This window comes from Schistocerca piceifrons, chromosome 6 (assembly GCF_021461385.2).
Source record: "Schistocerca piceifrons isolate TAMUIC-IGC-003096 chromosome 6, iqSchPice1.1, whole genome shotgun sequence".
Taxonomy (NCBI): Eukaryota; Metazoa; Arthropoda; class Insecta; order Orthoptera; family Acrididae; genus Schistocerca; species Schistocerca piceifrons.
Genome location: NC_060143.1, coordinates 367,122,988 through 367,145,476, shown reverse-complemented (window position 1 = coordinate 367,145,476; position 22,489 = coordinate 367,122,988). Strand labels below are relative to the sequence as shown.

Here is a 22,489-nt window from a genome sequence, read left to right as displayed (position 1 = left end):
TAAAAATGAAGTCACAGAACAAGTCGATAAATTTTCGCATTTAGAGGCAGTCGACTAAGATAGTGTGGACAAAAAAAAGAGAGTAATAAAATAGCATAAAAAATTTCTGGAGTATTTTATTCGAAAACTACGGATTGCTCACTCTGCAATGAAGTGTGTCTGGAATGTAGCCTTGCACAGAAGTGAAACACAGATAATAAATAGTACAGATAAGAAGAGAATACTAGTTGTATAACGTGGTGCTGCATAATAGTGCTGAAGATTAGAGCAGAAGATCAGAAAGTCATGAAGAGGTACTGAGTCAGACTGAGTAGCAAATAAATTTATGGCACAACTTAAAACAATATTATGAAAAGGAAAGTTTCTACTCACCATATAGTGGAAATGCTGAGTCGTAGATAGGCACAACAAAAAGACTGTCACAAATAAAGCTTTCAGCCCAAAAGGCTTTTGTCAAAAATAGACAACACCCCAAACACAACTCACACACACAACTGCAGTCTCAGACAACTGTAGCTAGTGTGGCTACAGTTGCCTGAGTTGCCTGACATAGTAACCAACAGTATCACATGTGAGTACAGAACTGCCTAACCGTTTGCTGGGCAGCCATATTTACAATAGCCTCAAGAAACACTATTGGCGGGTGGATTCAGGTGGTCAGACAGTGACAATACTATCCCATCTCGGCCCATTTCATCTGGCAGGCATTCAGCTTCAGCGGAGCCAGATACCAGAGTTGCGGTAATTTGGACACATTTATTAGAATGCTGTCATGGATGAATTGGAACACCTTTTGCTGTTTCTCACTTCTTACACTTAACTTTAGGCTTAGTTCCATCAACACATAATACTGTGTGGCAAAGCCAGCCACTGTGGCCGAGTGGTTCTAGGCGCTTCAGTCCAGAACCGCGCTGCTGCTACGGTCGCAGGTTCGAATCCTGCCTCAGGCATGGATGTGTGTGATGTCCTTAGGTTATTTAGGTATAAGTAGTTCTAAGTCTAGGAGGACTGATGACCTTGGATGTTAAGTCCCATAGTGCTTACAGCCATTTGAACCATTTTGCGTGGCAAAATTCAATCCATTTTTTGGTTGATTGAATTGGGTTGGTGGGGAGGGGGGAGGGGGGGGGGGGGGGGGGGGGGACACAGAAGTAATCGGTCCCATCGGATTAGGAATTAGGAAAATATGGGTAAGGAAGTCGGTGGTACTCTTTTAAAGAAACCATCCTGGCATTTGCCTGAAGCGATTTAGGGAAGTCATAGAAAGCCTAAATCGGGATGAAAGGACGCGAGTTTGAGCCATTGTCCTCCCGAATGAGTGTCCAGTATGCTAACCACTGTGCCACCTCACTTGGTGCCCTTTTTTAAACACATTGTAAGCAGAAAACTAATTTTCAATAAACTCCGCAACATCTTTTTAGATGAGAAAGGCATCTTTATCATATTTGCTAGATGAAACTGAAAGTGATCTAGTGTTTATTCTTGAACTATTGACTTTTTTTGCTTATATATTTTCAACACTGCTTCTTCAGTCTTTCACTGTGTGTCAGCATGCAATGGATCCAGCTCATGATGCAGGTTCATGGACTTATTGCAGACTAAATGCTGGCTCTCAGTCAAGTGTTTAACTGTTAGGTGTGTATCAGGGAACCCTAAAATTTCTACTTGTTCAAAGATAACAAGTTATTGTCAGGAACACTGCTTGTAGCTTTGTGGTAGGTCAGTAAGATCTGAGAGACCATATTTGCACTATCTTGTATGCTAAAGAAGTATTTTTGCACATCACCATCATTTTACCATGAGTAAATTTTCACATTACTTAAAAGAAAATCCTCCTTACTTTTTTAGACTACAACAATGCCATCAAGAGAATGAAAAATGAAGCACTCCACAATCCTCCCAAAGTGCATCATCATAATAATAGTTTTCTTGCAAATATTTTCCAGAAAAGAGAATTCATAAAATTTTGAAATGTTTTAGGACCATATCCATAAAACAATAAAATCCTTTTAACATGCCACATCAGACAAATTGTCTTCCACATTACAAAATTTTCTGATGATGATTCACTGTTTGCTGACAGCAAAAAGAGACATGCTATACACTCCAAATAAATTATCACACAATTTCCCACAGTACAAGACTATTCTCATACAACTAAACCATACAGCAAGAAATAATTTGAGGGGGAGGGGGAAGATATATATATATATAAGAAAGATGATGAAACTTACCAAACAAAAGCGCTGGCAGGTCGATAGACACACAAACAAACACAAACATACACACAAAATTCTAGCTTTCGCAACCAATGGTTGCCTCGTCAGGAAAGAGGGAAGGAGAAGGAAAGACAAAAGGATATGGGTTTTAAGGGAGAGGGTAAGGAGTCATTCCAATCCCGGGAGCGGAAAGACTTACCTTAGGGGGAAAAAAGGACAGGTATACACTCACACACACACACATATCCATCCACACATACACAGACACAAGCAGACATTTGTAAAGGCAAAGAGTTTGGGCAGAGATGTCAGTCGGGGCAGATGTACAGAGGGAAAGATGAAGTTGAAAGACAGGTGAGGTATGAGCGGCGGCAAATTGAAATTAGAAATTAGCGGAGATTGAGGCCTGGCGGATAGCGAGAAGAAAGGATATGCTGAAGGGCAAGTTCCCATCTCCGGAGTTCTGACAGGTTGGTGTTAGTGGGAAGTATCCAGATAACCCGGACGGTGTAACACTGTGCCAAGATGTGCTGGCCGTGCACCAAGGCATGTTTAGCCACAGGGTGATCCTCATTGCCAACAAACACTGTCTGCCTGTGTCCATTCATGCGAATGGACAGTTTGTTGCTGGTCATTCCCACATAGAACGCTTCACAGTGTAGGCAGGTCAGTTGGTAAATCACGTGGGTGCTTTCACACGTGGCTCTGCCTTTGATCGTGTACACCTTCTGGGTTACAGGACTGGAATAGGTGGTGGTGGGAGGGTGCATGGGACAGGTTTTACACCGGGGGCAGTTACAGGGGTAGGAGCCAGAGGGTAGGGAAGGTGGTTTGGGGATTTCATAGGGATGAACTAAGAGGTTGCGAAGGTTAGGTGGACGGCGGAAAGACACTCTTGGTGGAGTGGGGAGGATTTCATGAAGGATGGATCTCATTTCAGGGCAGGATTTGAGGAAGTCGTATCCCTGCTGGAGAGCCACATTCAGAATCTGATCCAGTCCCGGAAAGTATCCCGTCACAAGTGGGGCACTTTTGGGGTTCTTCTGTGGAAGGTTCCGGGTTTGAGGAGATGAGGATGTGGCTCTGGTTATTTGCTTCTGTACCAGGTCGGGAGGGTAGTTACGGGATGCAAAAGCTGTTTTCAGGTTGTTGGTGTAATGGTTCAAGGATTCCGGACTGGAGCAGATTTGTTTGCCACGAAGACCAAGGCTGTAGGGAAGGGACCGTTTGATGTGGAATGGGTGGCAGCTGTCATAATGGAGGTACTGTTGCTTGTTGGTGGGTTTAATGTGGACGGACGTGTGAAGCTGGCCATTGGACAGGTGGAGGTCAACGTCAAGGAAAGTGGCATGGGATTTGGAGTAGGACCAGGTGAATCTGATGGAACCAAAGGAGTTAAGGTTGGAGAGGAAATTCTGGAGTTCTTCTTCACTGTGAGTCCAGATCACGAAAATGTCATCAATAAATCTGTACCAAACTTCGGGTTGGCAGGCCTGGGTAACCAGGAAGGCTTCCTCTAAGCGACCCATGAATAAGTTGGCATACGAGGGGGCCATCCTGGTACCCATGGCTGTTCCCTTTAATTGTTGGTATGTCTGGCCTTCAAAAGTGAAGAAGTTGTGGGTCAGGATGAAGCTGGCTAAGGTAATGAGGAAAGAGGTTTTAGGTAGGGCGGCAGGTGATCGGCGTGAAAGGAAGTGCTCCATCGCAGCGAGGCCCTGGACATGCGGAATATTTGTGTATAACAAATGAATGAAAAATACTGACAGAGCTAGCTTGCTTAAAATATGATTAATGAATACAGTTAACAATATTTTTCCAGGCTGACAAGGAAAGTATGACACACTTTCCGTCTTCAGGCCACGAGTGGCCTACCGGGACCATCTGACCGCCGTGTCATCCTCAATGGAGGATGCGGATAGGAAGGGCGTGGGGTCAGCACACCGCTCTCCCGGTCATTATGATGGTATCCTTGACCGAAGTCGCTACTATTCGGTCGAGTAGCTCCTCAATTGGCATGACAAGGCTGAGTGCACCCCGAAAAATGGCAACAGCGCATGGGGCCTGGATAGTGCCAACCACGCCTGACAGCACTTAACTTCGGTGATCGTATGACATAGAAAATAATATTGTGCATCTTCTCTTAAAATTTGGCAGTTGATTCTTTTTTATGACATACATTTTAACAAGAGAGTGTAGCTGCTCAAGATGCTGCTTCATCCAGACGTGTTGTTCGTCTTCTTCTTGCAGTTCTATTGCCCAGTGAAGTCTGAATATAATACGATCTACCCCAGGAGCATCTCCTGGACTGAGGAGGAGGTGTTTTGGTGCCAACTTCCAAGCAAACTGTGACAATGGCACAACCATTGGAACATCTTTTCTTTTTACTTTGAGGAGCCTGAAAAATCAAAATAAATGTAATTGATGAATGAAACAATAGAAGATTCAGCAAAAACATACTAAGAATTCAGTTTAAAGAAATTCTTTCCAAAAAAAGTTCAAAGGAGACTGCAAACACTAAAATTCTATAAACTACTGACAAGCTGAATAACACTATTTATTTATACATCTGTAGAAAATATACAATGCATGGATGTCACCTTAGTGTGTACACTGATTCAGTATACTCTGTTTCAATTAGCACATGTACGCACTGTTTAATAACAACAAATACCTACACACGATTTGCCATATATTATTTTATGAGACATGTTTGTACAGCTTATATCTCTATACTATAGTAAATATTGTAAGCTACCTTTGATCATATTGTATTGTATTTATTTATGATGCATATTTAGATCACTAAGAATAAAATTACACACCAAATTATACATCATTGTCACTAGTCACATTGCACTATCCCTGAAACTATTTTATTTTATGTCACAGAATAACTTACATCTCAATTTCACGTATTATATTTAACTTAATGGTGATGTATCCTAAGTTCATGAATGCTTTAGAAGCTGTTTACTGTGGGCCTGTTTTTTACTTCCTTTTTGATGAGTCCTGAGATTTGCTCGAGCCTTATGAGGCAAAGCTCTAAAGAAAAATCAGTTATCATTGTCAATTATCATTGGTTTCTCCCTCTTACGCTAACTTTTTTTGATTTTACTTATAAATCACTGTCTGTGGCCTTTATATAAAAATGATGTATGCATTGTGTCTCTGTATTTTGGTTCTTAGAGGTTATAAATAGTAGTTCTTTAAAACAATGGTGAACAATTTAGGTGTTTCTGCACACTTCTCTCTAAAAATATTCTATGTTCACTGTTTCATACCTGTGAACATTACTATTTAAAACTGCTGAGAACTCGTGGGTCTACAGAAAGCCTATGTTTTCCTAAATGTAAGTGACTGAATCTCATCCAGCCATTTACTACCAAAAACTTACAGCAAAACCATTTTCCTACCTCTTTGGGTTTCCTGCTGCAGTTAACTGTAGTAGTAAATCATTTATAAATACTAAGAACAGCAAAGGGCATAATACAGCACTTTTCTGAAGGTTGGGATAAAAGTTCCACCACTGTTAAGATACTTCCACTCTCTGGTATCTGTCCGACAGATAAGACTTAAACCAGCACAGACCATTCCCCAAGCTGCATAATAATACAACTTACTGACTAGATGATCACGACATATGACATTGAAGACCTTCCGAAAACAGGCCACAGTTTAGTTCATTATAGTCCACAGCACTGAAAACTTGTGTCAAAATAATACTGAAGTTTCAGTGGATTTGTTTTCTTAAAACCATCTTTAAATAAGAAAAGTACTTTACTTTGATTCAGGAAATCTGATAGTCTTTCATAAATTATATTTTCAATGATTTTTGCGAATCTGGATAACAATGACAATGACCTGTAGTTTGTTATTTCATAGCTGTCCTCTTATTTCAAAAAAGTTCCACTGTTAAGTTTTTGAGATTACTAGTGAATAGTCCTGTGGAAAATGAGATTTCAGTAATGAATGCAAGGGCAGAAATTGTGTTTTCTGCTCTGCGTTGAGTATTCTATCTGGTATACCGTCAATGCCATATGACATTTTGTTTTTCAACTTGTAAATAGCACCTTTTACTCTTACAAGAGTTTGTGAATACATAAACACAGTTCCTCTTCTTTCCTTTTTTCATTCATATGAACTTATACAATGAGATTTGAAAAGCTAGTGCTTTAAATCAAGTTTTGGGATACTCTTGTATAGTGTTCACTAAATACCAGGTGACAACAGATTTAAGTTGTTTATGACAGACAAACTATAAACGCTAGAAACATATTACACATTTCACTGCATAGAAGGAGGATCAAAATTTTGACACAGCTCTGCTGTTGTTTGTTTGTAGCAACATGGAAACTATACAAGAGAAATAATTTTCTTTATTGGAATTTATGTGAATTCAATTCAGTGTTCAAGTGCAATGCGCATTCCGCCAGTGCTGATTCAGTAACAAGCTGCCTCTGCAAAAGCGATTTATGACTGGCATACAAAATTCTTGGAAGTTGGTTGCACATGCAAAGGGAAGAGCCACACAAGTCTAATGAAAATGTCGAATGTACCTGAGATGCATTCACATGCAGCTCTCGGACGTCCATAACATGGGTGAGGCAGGAACATAACTTTCTCATATAACAGTGTGGTGTGTACTGAAACTACACCTGCATATGAAGCCTATTGAGTTCCAGTTACTGCAGCAATTGCATCCTGGCAACCATAACAGAAGGCAAGAATTTTCCATTCTGCAGGATATGGCAGATGACACTTTTCTGAACAATTCATCTTTTCAGACAAATTGACATATCATATACAGGGTAAAGCAAACTGCCATACTGTAAGAATTTGGGGGTCACAAAATACTGGTGTTGTCATCAAACACGAAAGAAGCTCATCGAAACTAAATGTGTTTTTTGCCATTTTGGTTTGCACAGTTTATGGACCTTTACTTTTTGCGGTGGGAACTGTGACAGGAATGTGATACCGGGACATGCTGCAAAATTATTCGCTTCCTTAATGCCACAAAGATTCAATTTTTATGCCCATTGGCACTCTACCTCACTTCCGCATCGAGGTGCAGCGTTATCTTAACACTGTCCCACAATGCCGAATTGGAGTAGGGTAACAACAAGATCTTGTTCATTGTTTTTGGTCTCCAAGGTCACCACATTGCACAGCTTGTGCTTTCTTCTGTGGGAGTACATAAAAGACACAGTCTTTGTCCAACCTATGGCAGCAACTCTTCAATAGCTGAGAAACCAAATTGTTGAAGCTGTCAATTTAATGAACAGGGAGCTGTTGATTCATGTGTGGAGTTAAACAAACTACTGTTCCATGTTTTTCGAGCAATGCACGGTGCTCACACCGAGTGTACGGTGTCAGTGCTAACATAAAACTAGGAACCTTCCTCTATCCAATGACATGCAATTTGTTTCTATCTTTCATAGTTTGTCTGTAATAAACAACTAAAATCTGGTTTTCCTTTTACAATCACTCTATATTCTATTAATCTGCAGAGCATTATCAACAAGATTACTGTTATTTATTTCTGGTGAAACTTATGCACTGGTGAAACTTATGCACTGGTGAAACTTATGCACAGCTGCAGTCATACTTTCTGAAGAGATCTAATGGCTTTTGCTGAAGTCCACCTCTATAGCTCTGTGGTCAGCATGTTTGACTAATATGCAGAGGACCAAGATCTGATTCCCAGTACCACCAGAGTTTTGTTTCCGTGGTGCGAGGTCTGGACCAGGATGCACTAAGGCTTGTGATGCCGACTGAGGAGCCCCTCAAACGAGAAGCAGCAGCTCCACAGTCAGGAAAGCTGGCAATAGCCAGGAGAGCAATGTGCTGCCCCCACATCCATCTATACTCCATCCAATGATGTTGCTGACGTAGGATGACATCGCAGTTAATCAGTTCTGATAGACCTTTCTGAGGCCAGAATGGCAGAGCGTTGCTTTGCTTTAAAGTTGACACTGAAGTCATTGAGCACAAGTGTACATTTTATGATGATATTTCAGTTCATTCATTAGCCTCTCAATATTTTCAGGAAGCATTATAAAGTTCACTGACACCAACAGTACAAACACACGTTAACACCTTTGCCGACAGTTAATTCACAAAAACAATATTCAAAGTTTCATTCAATACATTTTACATGATTAATTTTTATCACTGTTATTTTTATGGTTGCCCTATTTTCCTACTAAAAGTCACTAATGACTTCAAAATCTGAAGTACTAGCCGCACATTCCAATCCTTTTTCCAGCCCATGCATATCCCTGAGGTGAACACTCACCAAGACTTCTAATTTGTAGGTTTAATTCCTTAAACATTGTACATTTTGGAAAAAGGATACTTAAAGAGTCAAAGTGGTCATTAATGGACATACCGCATAGCATCATATTTCTCTGGTGGTACTTCTTTATGTAGAATCTGTCCTTTTGGGTTTTGGAGGCATACTTATTTTGGATCCTGGATGTAGATTCTGAACATTGCCTAACATTTTGTTCTTTCTTGTGGTGGCTTTCTCCGACTTTCTGACTGTCAATATTGTTGCACTGTTTGCTGCCCCAAGGGGAAGACTTGCTTTGTTGTGCTTCATTATTACGTCATTTTTGTGAGATTTACTAATGTTACAATGTCACAAAACCAGCTAAGTGCAAAATCAATGCAATTTGCACATTTATTTACTTTTATTTATGTATATAAGCCACCTTCCAGTATTTCAAGTAAAGAGTAAAATCACACATCAATTAAATTTGCCTCAAAAATTTAGGTCCAAAAACTTCACCTCAAATTTAAGCAGGTTTTCTTTGTTGATTGCATCAAAACCATACACAGTGCTGCAAAAAATGCATTTCATGCTTTAGCATCTGATTTAATCAACATACGCGCTTTATACAATTTTAGCAGTAGCATCTTCATTCAAAGAATCGTTCACCCTGAATTTTAGTGTATATCAAAATGAGAAAACACAGATTTTCAATGAAATTTATGTTTCCTCATGTTGTTGTGCACCAATGTGTTTGAGGCACTGTCTTCCACTGAAACTGATCCAGTGAGACTAACTTCACTTGTGGGAAACCTGATGTACCTGTGTCGAGAAGAACCAAACACAAAAGTAGGGTCTATTAATAGTTAGCAGTTCAAACGTACAATGAACAATGGTACCCTCAGGGAAATTGCAGCAAAGTATGGAAAGGAAAACCAGGTGCACTCAGTGCAGACATCGGAGGCCTCAGTCAATATGCTGAACAGACTATTCTGGCTGCCACAGAAGGAAGAGGATGCAAGCAACTGCAGACAGTGACACACACTGGAACAAACAAAGAATGTTGTCTGAGTTCCAAGGCCATACTTAGATCATTCCAGCAACTAACAAAGAGCAATGAGAATACCAGCCCTGCTCATGCAATTTTCATACACATCAGAAGCCACTACCCAGGTAACTGTGTGTGGGATGCACACAAGGGGTTCTTACATCAGGTCGCTCTCCATCCAATCCAGACAACAATAGCTGTATGGGACCCTGAAACGCCAGAGTCACATCTAAAGAAATGCCTCCCACAAGCAAGAGTATAAAAATCATACTGATTCATTGCAGAAGGATTCACAACAATATGCCAGAATTTGAGGCACTCCTGAAGAGCAGTGGAGCTCACATAATACTGGGTATTGAAAGCTGGTTACAATCTGAAATTGAAAGCAAGGAAGCTTTTAGAAAAATATATGTGTATGTAAAAGGGTAGACTAATGGTAAATGGAGGTCATGTATTTTACGCAGTAGGCAAGAAACTCAAATCTTCTGGCACAGAAATTGAAACTGCATGCAATATTGCCTGGGCAAGTCTCAGTATCAAAGCTGGGCATCAACTTATAATTGGAGCCTTCTATCAACTATAAGATTCACCTCCAGGAATAACCAGACACTTATAGAGAAAACCTGAGTTCACTAATACACAATTCCCACAATCATACTGTCATTATTGAAAGAGACTTTGATCAATCATCCTTCGAAACATTACTAATTTTCTTCTCTGAGAACTGTCTAGAACATATTCTTCCTAAGCCCAGTCATGGTGAAAATGCACTGGATCTAATAGCAACAAATAGACCTGACGACTCTGAGGATGTCCACATTGAAACTGGCATCAGTGACCATGAGGCAGTTGTAGTAGCAATGATTACCAAAGCACAAGGACCAACTAAACCAAGTAGATGGATCTGAATGTTCAGAAAACTAAACAAAGAGGAATTTGTCATAACTCAATAATGAACTCAAAACAATTAGTTCTGGAGAGAAACATGTAGAAGAAATGTTTAGAAGAATGCTTCACCATGCATTTGATAGATATGTACCTCCACGATGTACATGCGGATGACAGAATTCCTAGATTTCTCAGCTAAAAATAGACATTTTCCCAGGTAAAAATATGCTATACCCCAGGCAAAAGTACATTTTTTTTCCATTTTAAGTGACAATACACGTTGCCTCGAGCTGTAAAACTTATCAATCCTGCAAATGGTAACATGTACACTGTATATTTTTGTATTATGAAAGTATAAATATGAATTCCACCAAATACAGCATGATAGCTTCCAAAGCACTGAAATCAGTTTGCATGGCATGATGTGATTTTGTCACGCAATTAGAGCTCATGTCATGTGATCTCACCAGCCAATGACAGCAAATAGTCAGAGCGTAGGACACATTATGTCATCAGTCATAGTAACATTACTGTTAAGTAGTGTGAACACATAAATAGGAAAAGTTAATTGTTTAAATTAATATACATACAGTATAGCTTCAAAAAAAGCTAAGCTTTCACATATAACACTGATCATCAAAAATGTTCATATCAACAGCTAAACTGTTGCAGATGTACAGTGGTTAAAATAGATGTTGCTTATTGCCAAAACTTTAATACTAAAGATACAGAAATACATTGCCATATCAATAGCTTGGTTTGCTTGCAATTTAATTATAGCGGAAACAGTCAACATTTCTACCGTGATGGGGCAGTCCATTGCAACTATTTCACCTGCAAACCTTGCAGTACTTGTGCTGTGTTTCATTGCGAGAGATGTGTTGCTTCAGGATGGTTCGGACAACAATAATGTACAATCAAAGCTCTGTACAGTCTGTATAATGGAGCAGGGAATGAGACAGGTGGATGTCACAACGAATGTTGCTGTGAGTTAAAATGATGTCTCTGCAATTTGGAACTAGTTTCCAGGAACAGGATCAATTGAGGATCTTCACAGAAATAGCAGCAGAAGAAAAAGAAAAACAACAGGTGTGCAGGACCGATATCTGTTTATAACAACAAGCAGAAATCCACAACACAATGCCAAATATCTGTTGTGATAGTCCCAAACAGCTATACGAGTGCAGGTGTCAACAGAAAAGATACCAAGTAGCAGGGATTATGTGCCAGAAGACCACCTCCTCTAAATCGGGTTTACAGAGGGCCTGTGTCGCATGGGCACAAAACCGCCTTTGTGGATTAGACAACAGTGGAACACAATGTACTTTTCTGATGACACCCATATCAGTCTCCAGCCCTGAAAATACTGCTATTAGTGTGTGAAGGCAATGAGGACAATTCCACCCTAACTGCATTGTAGACTGCCACCATCATCAAGGCAGTTCAGTCATGTTTTGTGGTGGTGTCAAATCTGGTGCAGGGCACACCTTATGCCAATTCATGGGAAGACGACTGATATGAAGTACCTCCATTTGGTGAACATATTGGAGTGGAAGGAAGTCATGCTGATGGATACCATTTGCATGTCCCCATTGTCACAATCTTGTGAACATCTTCCTTGTGGAGCACAGAATCAGTTGGATGGAACGGCCTCTATTTTTCCAGATCTCACTGTATTGATAATGCGTGGACCATGCTAAAATGAGTGGTTTTCAATTGACCTGTCCCAGACATTACAGATCACTGTGGAGGAATGGGACAATATCTGACAAGCTTATCTGGACAACGTGGTAAGAAGTATGCCCAATCACATTCAAAAGTGTCTTAAGTTATGAGGAGGGCCAATTGGTTCAACAATGTGTTATAATGTGTTATACAAGATTAAAATGAGAAGAAAGTGTAGTGTTTGCAGTGGAATCTTTTCTAAGGCTTTTTTTGTGTGTTTATCAAGTGGAAATGTGCGTATCTTTATTTATTTTTGTTTTATTATGACTGTGCCTGACAGAACAAAACCAGTTTGGTTTCGTATTACGTCCAGCATTGACAATAAAGGACCACTGTAATTCTTACTAAAGGTGACTCAAAGAAAAAAAACCATGGTATCCAGTGTATTGTTATCACCAAGTTACAATTTTTCTTTGAGGCTTCATAACTGCAATTCAGTTCTGAAAATACAACGCCTGCAGGCTCTATGTATGATGATTAATATGCTTAATTTTTAGTTATCTACAGATCCCATCAAATTTGCATGTCACGAACTTAAGGAGCAGTTTTCTGAAAAATATGATACTAGTGAGCCAACATATCTTAAGAGTCATTCATTTTAGATGGTACATAAGTTAGCTGCCAAACGTAAGCCAATTATGATAGCTATAACTGAGGTCTTCTCATCTTCAGAAAGAAACAGTTCTTTGCTTATTCCTTATAGTCATAACAAAAATGGGGATGTCTTTTATGTGATGAAAACAAACATTTTCCTTAGACCAGTCACACCTAAAGAACGAAAAGATAATGCACCTCACAGTAATTACCAATTTTGTTAAGCAGAATTCCGATGGGATAAGAAATGGTCCTAGCCACTGCCCTGCATACTCTGCTACATACCAGGCATTCTTTACCAAATTTGCAAAATGTGGAAATACAAAATGATAATGGACAAATGACTGAAGTTTAAGAACACTGCTCTACTGATAAATCTGAAATGACAAAGAGTTATCAAAAATTAACTGTCCAACGATTTTCTGATAAATGCTTCTCACTGTCAAAAACATTCTTTTGGAATCCAAGATATATCAGTTGGCTTTCTGCTGTCCTCTGAAAGCCAGATGTGTTGTTATGTCCAAGCCATGATTCCAACAAAGGTAAAGAATTATTTTTTTGCAATTGGTGAGAATCTTTGAATGAAATGTTGAAAATTACTCATTTGTATTTTTCCAGATTCTGATATATAGAATACAATATTTTTGCAAGTAAAGTTCTTTTTTAATTTTTAATCATGATAGATGTAAAGGTGTTAGAATGAGTAATACACTCATTTTTCACCATAAAAAAAAGTGCAAAAGTGCAATTTTCACATCCCCCCACACACACATTACCTGACTGATCAGCGTTATACACAGCCATTGCAGGGATAACAGCAAGCTTCATCAGCTATGAGTCTCTCTATAATATTACTGATTAATGGCACCTCCTCCACAGTTTTCTTTAATCTTTCAGCTGTTGTAGACATGCTTGCAACAAGCAAAGCCATGTGCTACCTCAATATCACCTAAAGCATCTACCTGCACTATGTATCCTGCATTTGGGTTTCTACCTGGACTAGGGTTACCTGTGTGTCCTACCTCACCTTGTGCTGAATATTTCTGGAGTGCTTACTGCAATGTCTCCTTCTCTTCATTAATGGCTTTGGAGCTTTTCTGTGAATTTATGGTCAATGCAGACATGGCATTTTCTGTAACAGTTTCTGATGAAATTTCTCTGGACACCTCTGAATGTTACAATAACTTTCCATTTTGAAAGAACTATCAATTACATCCCCTTGTCAAAACACAAAACTTAGTGTTAAAACTGGTGATGTAGGCAGTTCAGTACTGTCGTTTTCAGAATCTGTGGAGGTGTTATTTATTTTGACCTTGAATAAGCCATCCCTGTAACCACAACACCTAGCTAGTTTGTTTGCGGAATAGATGATGAAGGAAGATACCAATCCTTATGAATAATAAGACAAAGTGAAGTTGAATACAGCAAAACAAGTCTATAACAGTACAATTACCTGAACACAACTTTGCAGCCAGAACTGTGCGAAGTTATTGAGATATAAGGCAGAAATTCCGCTCTACACTTAAACTCAAACAGCACTCATGTACCTGTATTACCACTCATGGGTCAGCAAGGAGGCCCAAGTTAATTCATCGAGAGTGAAGGAAATTCCAAATGCTGTACTTAAACTTATACACAGCTCTTGGGAAGCAGGTGACTGTGACCAGTTAATGTGTACAGTGAAGTCAATTAATTGATAAACAGTAGTCAAAGAATTAAAGTAAACTTTGTAATGTTATGACTTCCCCTACACTACCTTGAGTCTGCTTAAACAGTTTGAAAAAGCCTGAAATCATCAATGTCCAGTTTGCTTTTGAGTCAGATCCACCAATAACTCACACTTCCATTGATAATGGCACATTGTCTCCTCTGTGCAGTGATAAACTTTTGAACTTTTCTAATTTCATTTTTGTGTACATTTCATTCTTCATGTAATTCTTGCTTCCATTAGCACAATTTGTGTACAAATTTTACAAAACAGAATCAGATTTGTACACTGCTCAACTCGAAGCATTTTTCCTCTCTTTCATTTAACCAAAAGCACACAGCCTTTTCCTTGTCACTAAAAGTTATTAAAGTGCACGGTTTCTTTGGGCTAGGAAAGTATTCTCATTCTGGACTGTTGATCTGAACAACTATCATCAATTGAATTACAATTCTCTGAACTGTCAGAATTATTATGCTGATCATTTCTAATTTTTTACTGAAATGTAAACATCATTCAATTAAAAGCCAAGAAATTAACCAGCAAATCACACATATGCAGATCTTCAGGAGAATTAGATGATAACAACTGCATACTACTTTCTTCATGTTTCATCTTTGCAGGACAGAGAACGTTAACTGTAGAGTGGGAATGTAAAATCTTCCAAGTGTCATTTATTCACAAAATGCTTCTTCAGTGATAGTGTGTTCACAGTACTCCATTGCATGTCTCCAGACTTATTCCATATGTCAAATCATGGAGAAAATGTTTCAAACATTCATTATTAGAAGGTTATGCCTTTTGTGACAAGCCATGCTTCCTTCCAAAGTTCTAAGGTCTCCTCCATTAACATAAGGATGCCTTTAAAAGATAACACACATGTTTTTGGTGAGTGGCCACAGCTTTTTGGGGTGTAACAGAGATTTTGCAATCATTGAGGAATAAAGAAATGTATAGGAGGTCTTTCATCTGCAAGATTTACACAAGATTGTAAATTCAGCTAAAGCTACGAAGCCATCCCATCATACAACTGACTTATTTGATTTTAAAGATTCTGCTAAAACATTGGTAAGATCTCCAAATGTAGTACGATTGAAGTTTCTCATACTCATCTGTCTCAAACAGATGTTTAAAAAAATCTTATTCCCAACAAAAGAGTGAAAAAATGTCAATGAATTCAAAAAAAGGAAAGACCATGGCAGGTGTATGCCATACCATACTTCATCAGTAAGAAAGGTAAAATAAAAAGACCAGTTGATGATGTTGCCATTTCTTGCTCAACAACACAGGGAATTTTACAGTAAACTTTGGAATATCTGATCCCATTAATTAAGTTGTATAAGAAACAGCAGTCAATATTTAGAGTTTTCTTTGCATAGTATCTTACTGTCAGAATGTTCTCAATCAATTGTTCATTTTCTAATTTGTCTCTTATTTTTTGCACAGGTGAGGTGGGCACCTTAATATCTTCTCAATTTTTTGGATCCAAATAAGTTAGGTACAAAATGAGATACATAATTTTTTCCCTCATGACAAATGCGAGATATGATGCTTAGCACATTTTCCATTTCCACTCTTTAATTATAATCCACGTTACATTCTATTAACATACACATGGAAAGAAGACAATCAATATAATTCATATTTTTCTCCACTATCAAAACTTTACCATTATCATTTCCTTTGGGCCTTGTTACTATGGATTTGACAATGTTAGTGTCAAAGGGTGGCCGGATGCCCTCCGTGTCACCACCCTGTACCCCCCCCCCCCCCCCCCCCCCCGGGACAGAATTAGTGTACCCCAGCTGTCTGCGTCTAGTGTAAGCCATGAAATAGTGTGAATGTTTTTCAAATGTCTGCAATTCGTGTAACTGAGGTGGGATGTGAGGATCAGCCCAGTATTCACTTAGTGGGTTTGGAGGGGCAGGTTAAGGGGGGAGGGGCAGGGTAAGTGGGAGAGGCAGGGTAAGGGGGAGGGGCAGGGTAAGGGGAAGGTAGGAGGGGTGTGTGGATAACAATTAATAGTAGCTCCCCTCTCATCCTCACACCAGTGTGTCCCTCTCATCACGGGCCTGAGTGACCTGTGCTTCCTTTTAAACTTTCCGAATCCCTTCTCTTCTCATCCCCAAAGAAGAGATCATTAAGTATGAAAGCTACAATAGTGTATGTAGTTGTATTTATAGGATATACGTTCCACCTTTTATGCATTACACTGTTTTTCTTGTTACCCAAACATGTTTCAGTACCTCTGTGCCATCATCAGCATGGTCTGTTTATTGGGCAACTGTAAAATTGAAAATATTTTACGTTGTAACTGATCTAACACAATGAGGCCTAAAGACAGTTTTTATTCTTACCTTGATTTTATATTACATGGTTTCGCACGATTATGTGTATGGCGTCCTGCATTGGTACCTTGTCACCTGCAAACCAAACGCTGTCGAATGTGAATTTAATCAGTGAGCTAACCTATCCCTTGATTTTTAAAAAAATGTAATTTTGGTGTGTCAACATGTTTTATGTAATTATTTGTTATTAATAATGTTTTGTTGTGACTGATCCTCCTCCTTTCTCATTCCAAGGGCACTGCACACACATATGAAATGTACTTAGCATATTTTCAGCTTTGCAGTCACCTTTTCACTTTGCAGAACACAGTGTACACGATGTTGTCGGCATTCATTTGTTCCCAAGTGAGTTTGGTCCAGAATTTGAATTTTGTTTACCCCCCCCCCCCCCTCCCTCTCTCTCTCTCTCCCTCTCTCTCTCTCTCTCTCTCTCTCTCTCTCTCTCTCTCTCTCTGTGTGTGTGTGTGTGGGGGGGGGGGGGGTGAAAGGGTGGGTGGTGTGCATGGGGTTGTGCGCTTGAGTAAGCTTCTTTGTTTGTGTTGCCTTTTCTGTACAGTTCCTTTAATGTTTTAAATAATGTGCCTTTTCAGAGTGTAGTGAATTCATTTAAAACTTATTTGCCTTCTGCCACTTTCTTCTGTATGTGGAAGTTTTCTTCTATTGTTAGTTTGCGGTATAGGCTGTGGCTGGATTTTAGTGTTTTTAAGTCTGGTCAGCAAATGTGCTATTGGTGCTGAGGTGTTCTGAGTATCTTGTTTTAAAGTTCCCATGTTGGTCCTATGTATACTGATTGGCAAGTGTTGCATTCCTGATCTCTTGAATTTATCTGTGGGCGTCTCCTGCATTCCGAGTTTCTTCTGTCTTGTGTTATCTTTCCAGTATCCTATTTGAAGTCCCTGTATCCTATTTGAAGTCCCTGTATCCTATTTTAAGTCCCTGTTAATCCACTATGTTGTCTATTCTGTGGACAATTTTATTACTGTAGGTGAGTATGTGCCATTTTGTTTTGTGTGTGTGTGTGTGTGTGTGTTGCACTGTTGTGTCTTGTATGTAATCATTGTCTGAGTGTTATGTTGTTCTGTGTTGTGTAAACCTAAAATACGCTTACTTTTACAGTTGTCCAATAAATAAAACCCACTGATGATGGCATAGAGGTGTTGAAACATGTTTGGGTAACAAGAAAAGCAGTGTGTTGCATAAAAGGCAGAACCTGTATCCAATAATTTTAACTGCAAACATGGAAGAAATACAAGAGCTGCAAATCGAAAAGATGAATATGTATGTAATTTTATTTGTGACTATTAGTAGTAATACATGTTTCGCCTCTTGCAGGTAACTTCAGGCCTACAGTTCTGTCTCATAATTTTACATACTTGCTGAATCTCAGATATGCACAACAAAAAGATTGTCAGAAAGAGAGCTTTCGGCCAACAAGGCCACCTTCAGAAATAGACAATGTACACACACACTCATGCGAACAGAATTCACACACACATGAAGTGTCAACAGCCAGAGACTATAGTCGTGTGTGTGTGTGTGTGTGTGTGTGTGTGTGTGTGTGTGTGTGTGTGTTCTATTTCTGACAAAGGCCTTGTAGGGCAAAAGCTCACTTTTTGATAGTCTTTTCATTGTACCTGTCTGTGACTTAGCATCTCTGCCATGTGGTGAGTAGCAACTATCCTTTTCGTAATATTGTTACAATCCATACTGGATTTTCTATTGTTTAATTTTATACAATTTGTACAATTGTTTAATGATATTTATAATTCGGGAATTATTCCTAGGGATTGGTTGACATCTACCTTTGTTACATTACCCAAAAAGGCTAATGCCAAAACTTGTAATGATCACCGTACAATAAGCTTAATGAGTCACACCTTAAAGATATTTCTAAAAGTTATACACCAACGAATATACAAAAAAGTAGAAGAAGGTATAAGTGAAACACAATTCGGTTTTAGAAGTTCCCTCGGTACAAGAGAAGCATTGTTTGCTTTTAACATATTAGCGCAACGATGTATGGAAGTTAACCAGCCACTATATGTGTGCTTCCTGGATTATAATAAAGCATTTGACAAAGTTCGTCATGATCATCTCATAGAATTGTTAGAAAAGAAAACACTTGATAAGAAAGACATCCGCATTATATATAACCTCTACTACAATCAAACCGCAACCGTGAAGGTAGAAAATGAGTTATCGAATGATATAGAAATAAAGAGGGGTTTGAGACAAGGTTGCGTTCTCTCACCCTTATTGTTTAATATGTATTCAGAAGACATAATCCAGGCAGCTCTATCAGATGAAATAGCTGGCATTAAAGTGAATGGGCTAAACATTAACAATGTTAGGTTTGCTGATGACACTGCACTACTAGCTGGAAACCTCAAAGATCTACAATTACTTCTTGACAAAGTCGCAGAAAAAAGTGAAGAATTTGGCTTGACTCTTAACGTAAGCAAGACTAAGTTCATGGTGATATCTAAAACACACCAACAAGAAAATCTTACAAACAATAGGGAAAGAGTCGATCAAGTACGTAAATTTAAATATCTCGGAACAATTGTAAATGAGGAGATTGAAAGCTCAGAAGAAATTAAATCGAGAATAGGACAGGCCAGAAGTATCTTTAATAAGATGAAAAATGCATTCTGTTCAAGAGACATTTGTTTAAACACAAAAATGAGGTTGCTAAGATGCTATGTATTCTCAAAATTATTATACGGAATGGAAGCGTGGACATTGAAAAAGAAGGACATGAACAGTTTAGAAGCTTTTGAAATGTGGGCATATAGAAGAATACTTAGAATTAGTTGGGTGTCGAGAATTACTAATCAAGATGTCCTAAGAAGAATGGGAAAGGAAAAAGAATTAATTAAAATTATTAAAGTAAGGAAGCTACAATATTTAGGCAATGTTATTAGGGGAGTAAATTACAAAATATTGCAAATAATACTAGAAGGGAAAATTTGTGGGAAGAGAACGAGGGGTAGAAGACGGACATCCTGGATTGACAATTTAAAAAATTGGTACAACTGTTCAACGTCAGAACTCCTTAGATCAGCCAAATCAAGATCAGAAATTGCCATGATGACAGCCAACCTTCTTAGAGGAGACGGCACATGAAGAAGAAGAATTTTATAGACTTCTGTGAAATGACAATGCCTTACCAGCTACAAATTCATCAGAGCTAATATATTGAAAATGAAACTATTAAACAGCAGTTTTCAATAAAATAATCTGCTTGACTCTGACGGCACTTCACTTCAATAGTTAATGATATTTCCACTGTCAATGTTAGCAAGCTTTAAATAATTTGGTTCACTCTGATATCACTTCAAAAGCGAACAATATTTCCAGTATCAGTGTTAGCAAGATTGAACAGCATGTATTAACTGATTAAATGTTAGTAAGTTACATTAAATAACCTAATGTATGATATACAATTATAATATGAAGTTCTACTCTTAAGAATGATACAGCATTGACTTTTAACTGCCTAGCAAAAGCAGTTAAATGTCCACTACTTTCACTACTTTATATCTTTAATTGTTACAATGCAAAATATGTATTAAAGAAACAGAATGTAGGACCTTACAATTAGTTTAGGTAGTGTAAAATATGTTCAGTTAAAATTTATCCTTTTTTAAATGTTACTTTTTTTTAAAAATGGGGGGAATTCATCACAAAATGAAAACCTTTCCTTGAATGTTCTGTAATATCCATCATTTTGTTTAGAGTTAGCTACTGATTTTAGAAGTCATCCAATTGTTAGTTACATATCTCTGTTTACACTTCCACTATTCTTAGTTCTTGTTTAGAGAAAATGGCAGGACTGTACTAATGAGAAAACATACTTACTCAAAAAGTATTTCCTTTACTTTTCGCTGATATGTATTAATATTCAAAGCTCCAGCTTCCAATGTTTCTTGGTATTCCTCGGTGTAAAGTGCCATTGACATCCAGTAACGAAGCCGGTTGATCTATAAATTAACAAAAAATTGAGAGGTACACAACAGACTACAATGACTACTAGAAGACAGTTAACATGGTATCAGAATGAGCACAGGACATGATATGCAGTAGATTTCATATACCTGTGCAGCAGATTTCACATTTTCTCTTACTTGTTCCAGAGGAACAAATTTACTAAACACAAACACAAACCACTAATGACAAGGTTTGGGAAGGAACTTGATCTTGGGAAGATAGATGATGATGATGATGATGATGATGATGGGCGCTGCCACCACCACCGCCACCACCATCAAAATGTTTTGTTATGCACTTATATTTCAGAGATTAGTGTCATATCTAAGCTCACTGAAAGCTTTTTCATAGAATTTATGCACATATCAATGTATTTAGCCCCCACAAATCCACAAATGTTACTTCAAAGTGTACACAAAGATTTGTGCAGAAAAGTTGCTTTCTTAGCTGCATACGATTTGACAAACTTGGATAGGCTGAACCGCTTTCAAGTTACTAGCTGAGTTACAATAATGTAACAAGAACAACATACTTTTAATTTGTTTTACTGGAGCTTATCAACTTTGGCCTAGCCTAGAACTTTAACACAGATCCTAGAGGGGGGGGAAAAAAAAATGGTTCAAATGGCTCTGAGCACTATGGGACTGAACTGCTTTGGTCATCAGTCCCCTAGAACTTAGAACTACTAAAACCTAACTAACCTAAGGGCATCACACACATCCATGCCCGAGGCAGGATTCGAACCTGCGACCGTAGCAGTCGGGTGGAGGAAATACAAAAAGCTGCTCTAATTCTATAGTTTAAAAAAAAGTAGTAGTACAGTTTCTTTGATAAAATGCACACCAAGGCATTACTGAGTAGTGGCAAGCCCATTTGCAAAGAAGGGACGGGCCCATAATAGAGGAACAGCTCTGAGAAAATAGTGAGAAAGAGATGAATTGAGTGAGATAAACAAACAAAATATATTGAGCAGCATGTAAGATATGAAATTAGTTTGGACAAAGGAATGACGAATGGTGTGATAACAAATGTAATGGCAGAAGACTGGAAAAGGGGCAGAAGCAAGTGAGCAAAACAAACTAGTACAGGTTGCATAACAACAACTTGTGTGTGTGTCGTGGCAGAGGGGGGGGGGGGGGGGTAGGAGGGTGAGGAGATCCTATTTGTGCAGCTCAGAGAAGCATGTAAGTACAGTGTGTTCATAATTAAAGTTCCATTTTCAAAACAATATAGAAAGAGAACCACTGCTCGGAAAGATGTCAAATTTGGACAGTGCATTATTGATGCAGGGGGAAATGTCATGAGGGGAAAATTTGACTAACAGATGATATTGTAAGTATATTAATACGCAAATTTGCAAACTGACAAACATGCAATACAAGGATGTTCCAAACTTCAGGACTGCAACACCTATCATGAATGGCTCCATGAAGGATCACATGCTGCTTGTAAAGCTCTTTTAAAAGAATGGTGACTGTGCACCAGTAGGCCTGCAGACTTCTGGACACTCAAGGCTATGAAAAAAGGCATTGAACTATGTCTGCTAAGGCTCTGGAGTAAATGATTACAAAATTCAGAAATACAAATTCTTTTGAAGTGCTATGAGACAGGAGGAGGAAAGCAGTTGATCTGACATATGTTGAAGCTGTGGCCACAGCACAACAGGGGGGGCTAGGGGAGGGAAGGGGAGAGGGGAGG

General features: G+C 38.7%; 1 protein-coding gene across 4 annotated transcripts in view; it reads right to left on the bottom strand.

The window, feature by feature from the left end:
- Positions 1 to 22,489, bottom strand: part of LOC124802628 (ATP-dependent RNA helicase TDRD9) — a 263,497-nt gene that overhangs the window by 2,962 nt on the left and 238,046 nt on the right. For all 4 annotated transcript variants that reach the window (XM_047263517.1, XM_047263521.1, XM_047263519.1 and 1 more), the window contains exons 24-25: positions 20,663 to 20,784; positions 4,399 to 4,617 (exon numbers count right to left, since the gene is read on the bottom strand). In XM_047263517.1, coding sequence (XP_047119473.1) covers positions 4,399 to 4,617; positions 20,663 to 20,784 — 341 coding nt within the window. The remainder of the gene's footprint in view (positions 1 to 4,398; positions 4,618 to 20,662; positions 20,785 to 22,489) is intronic.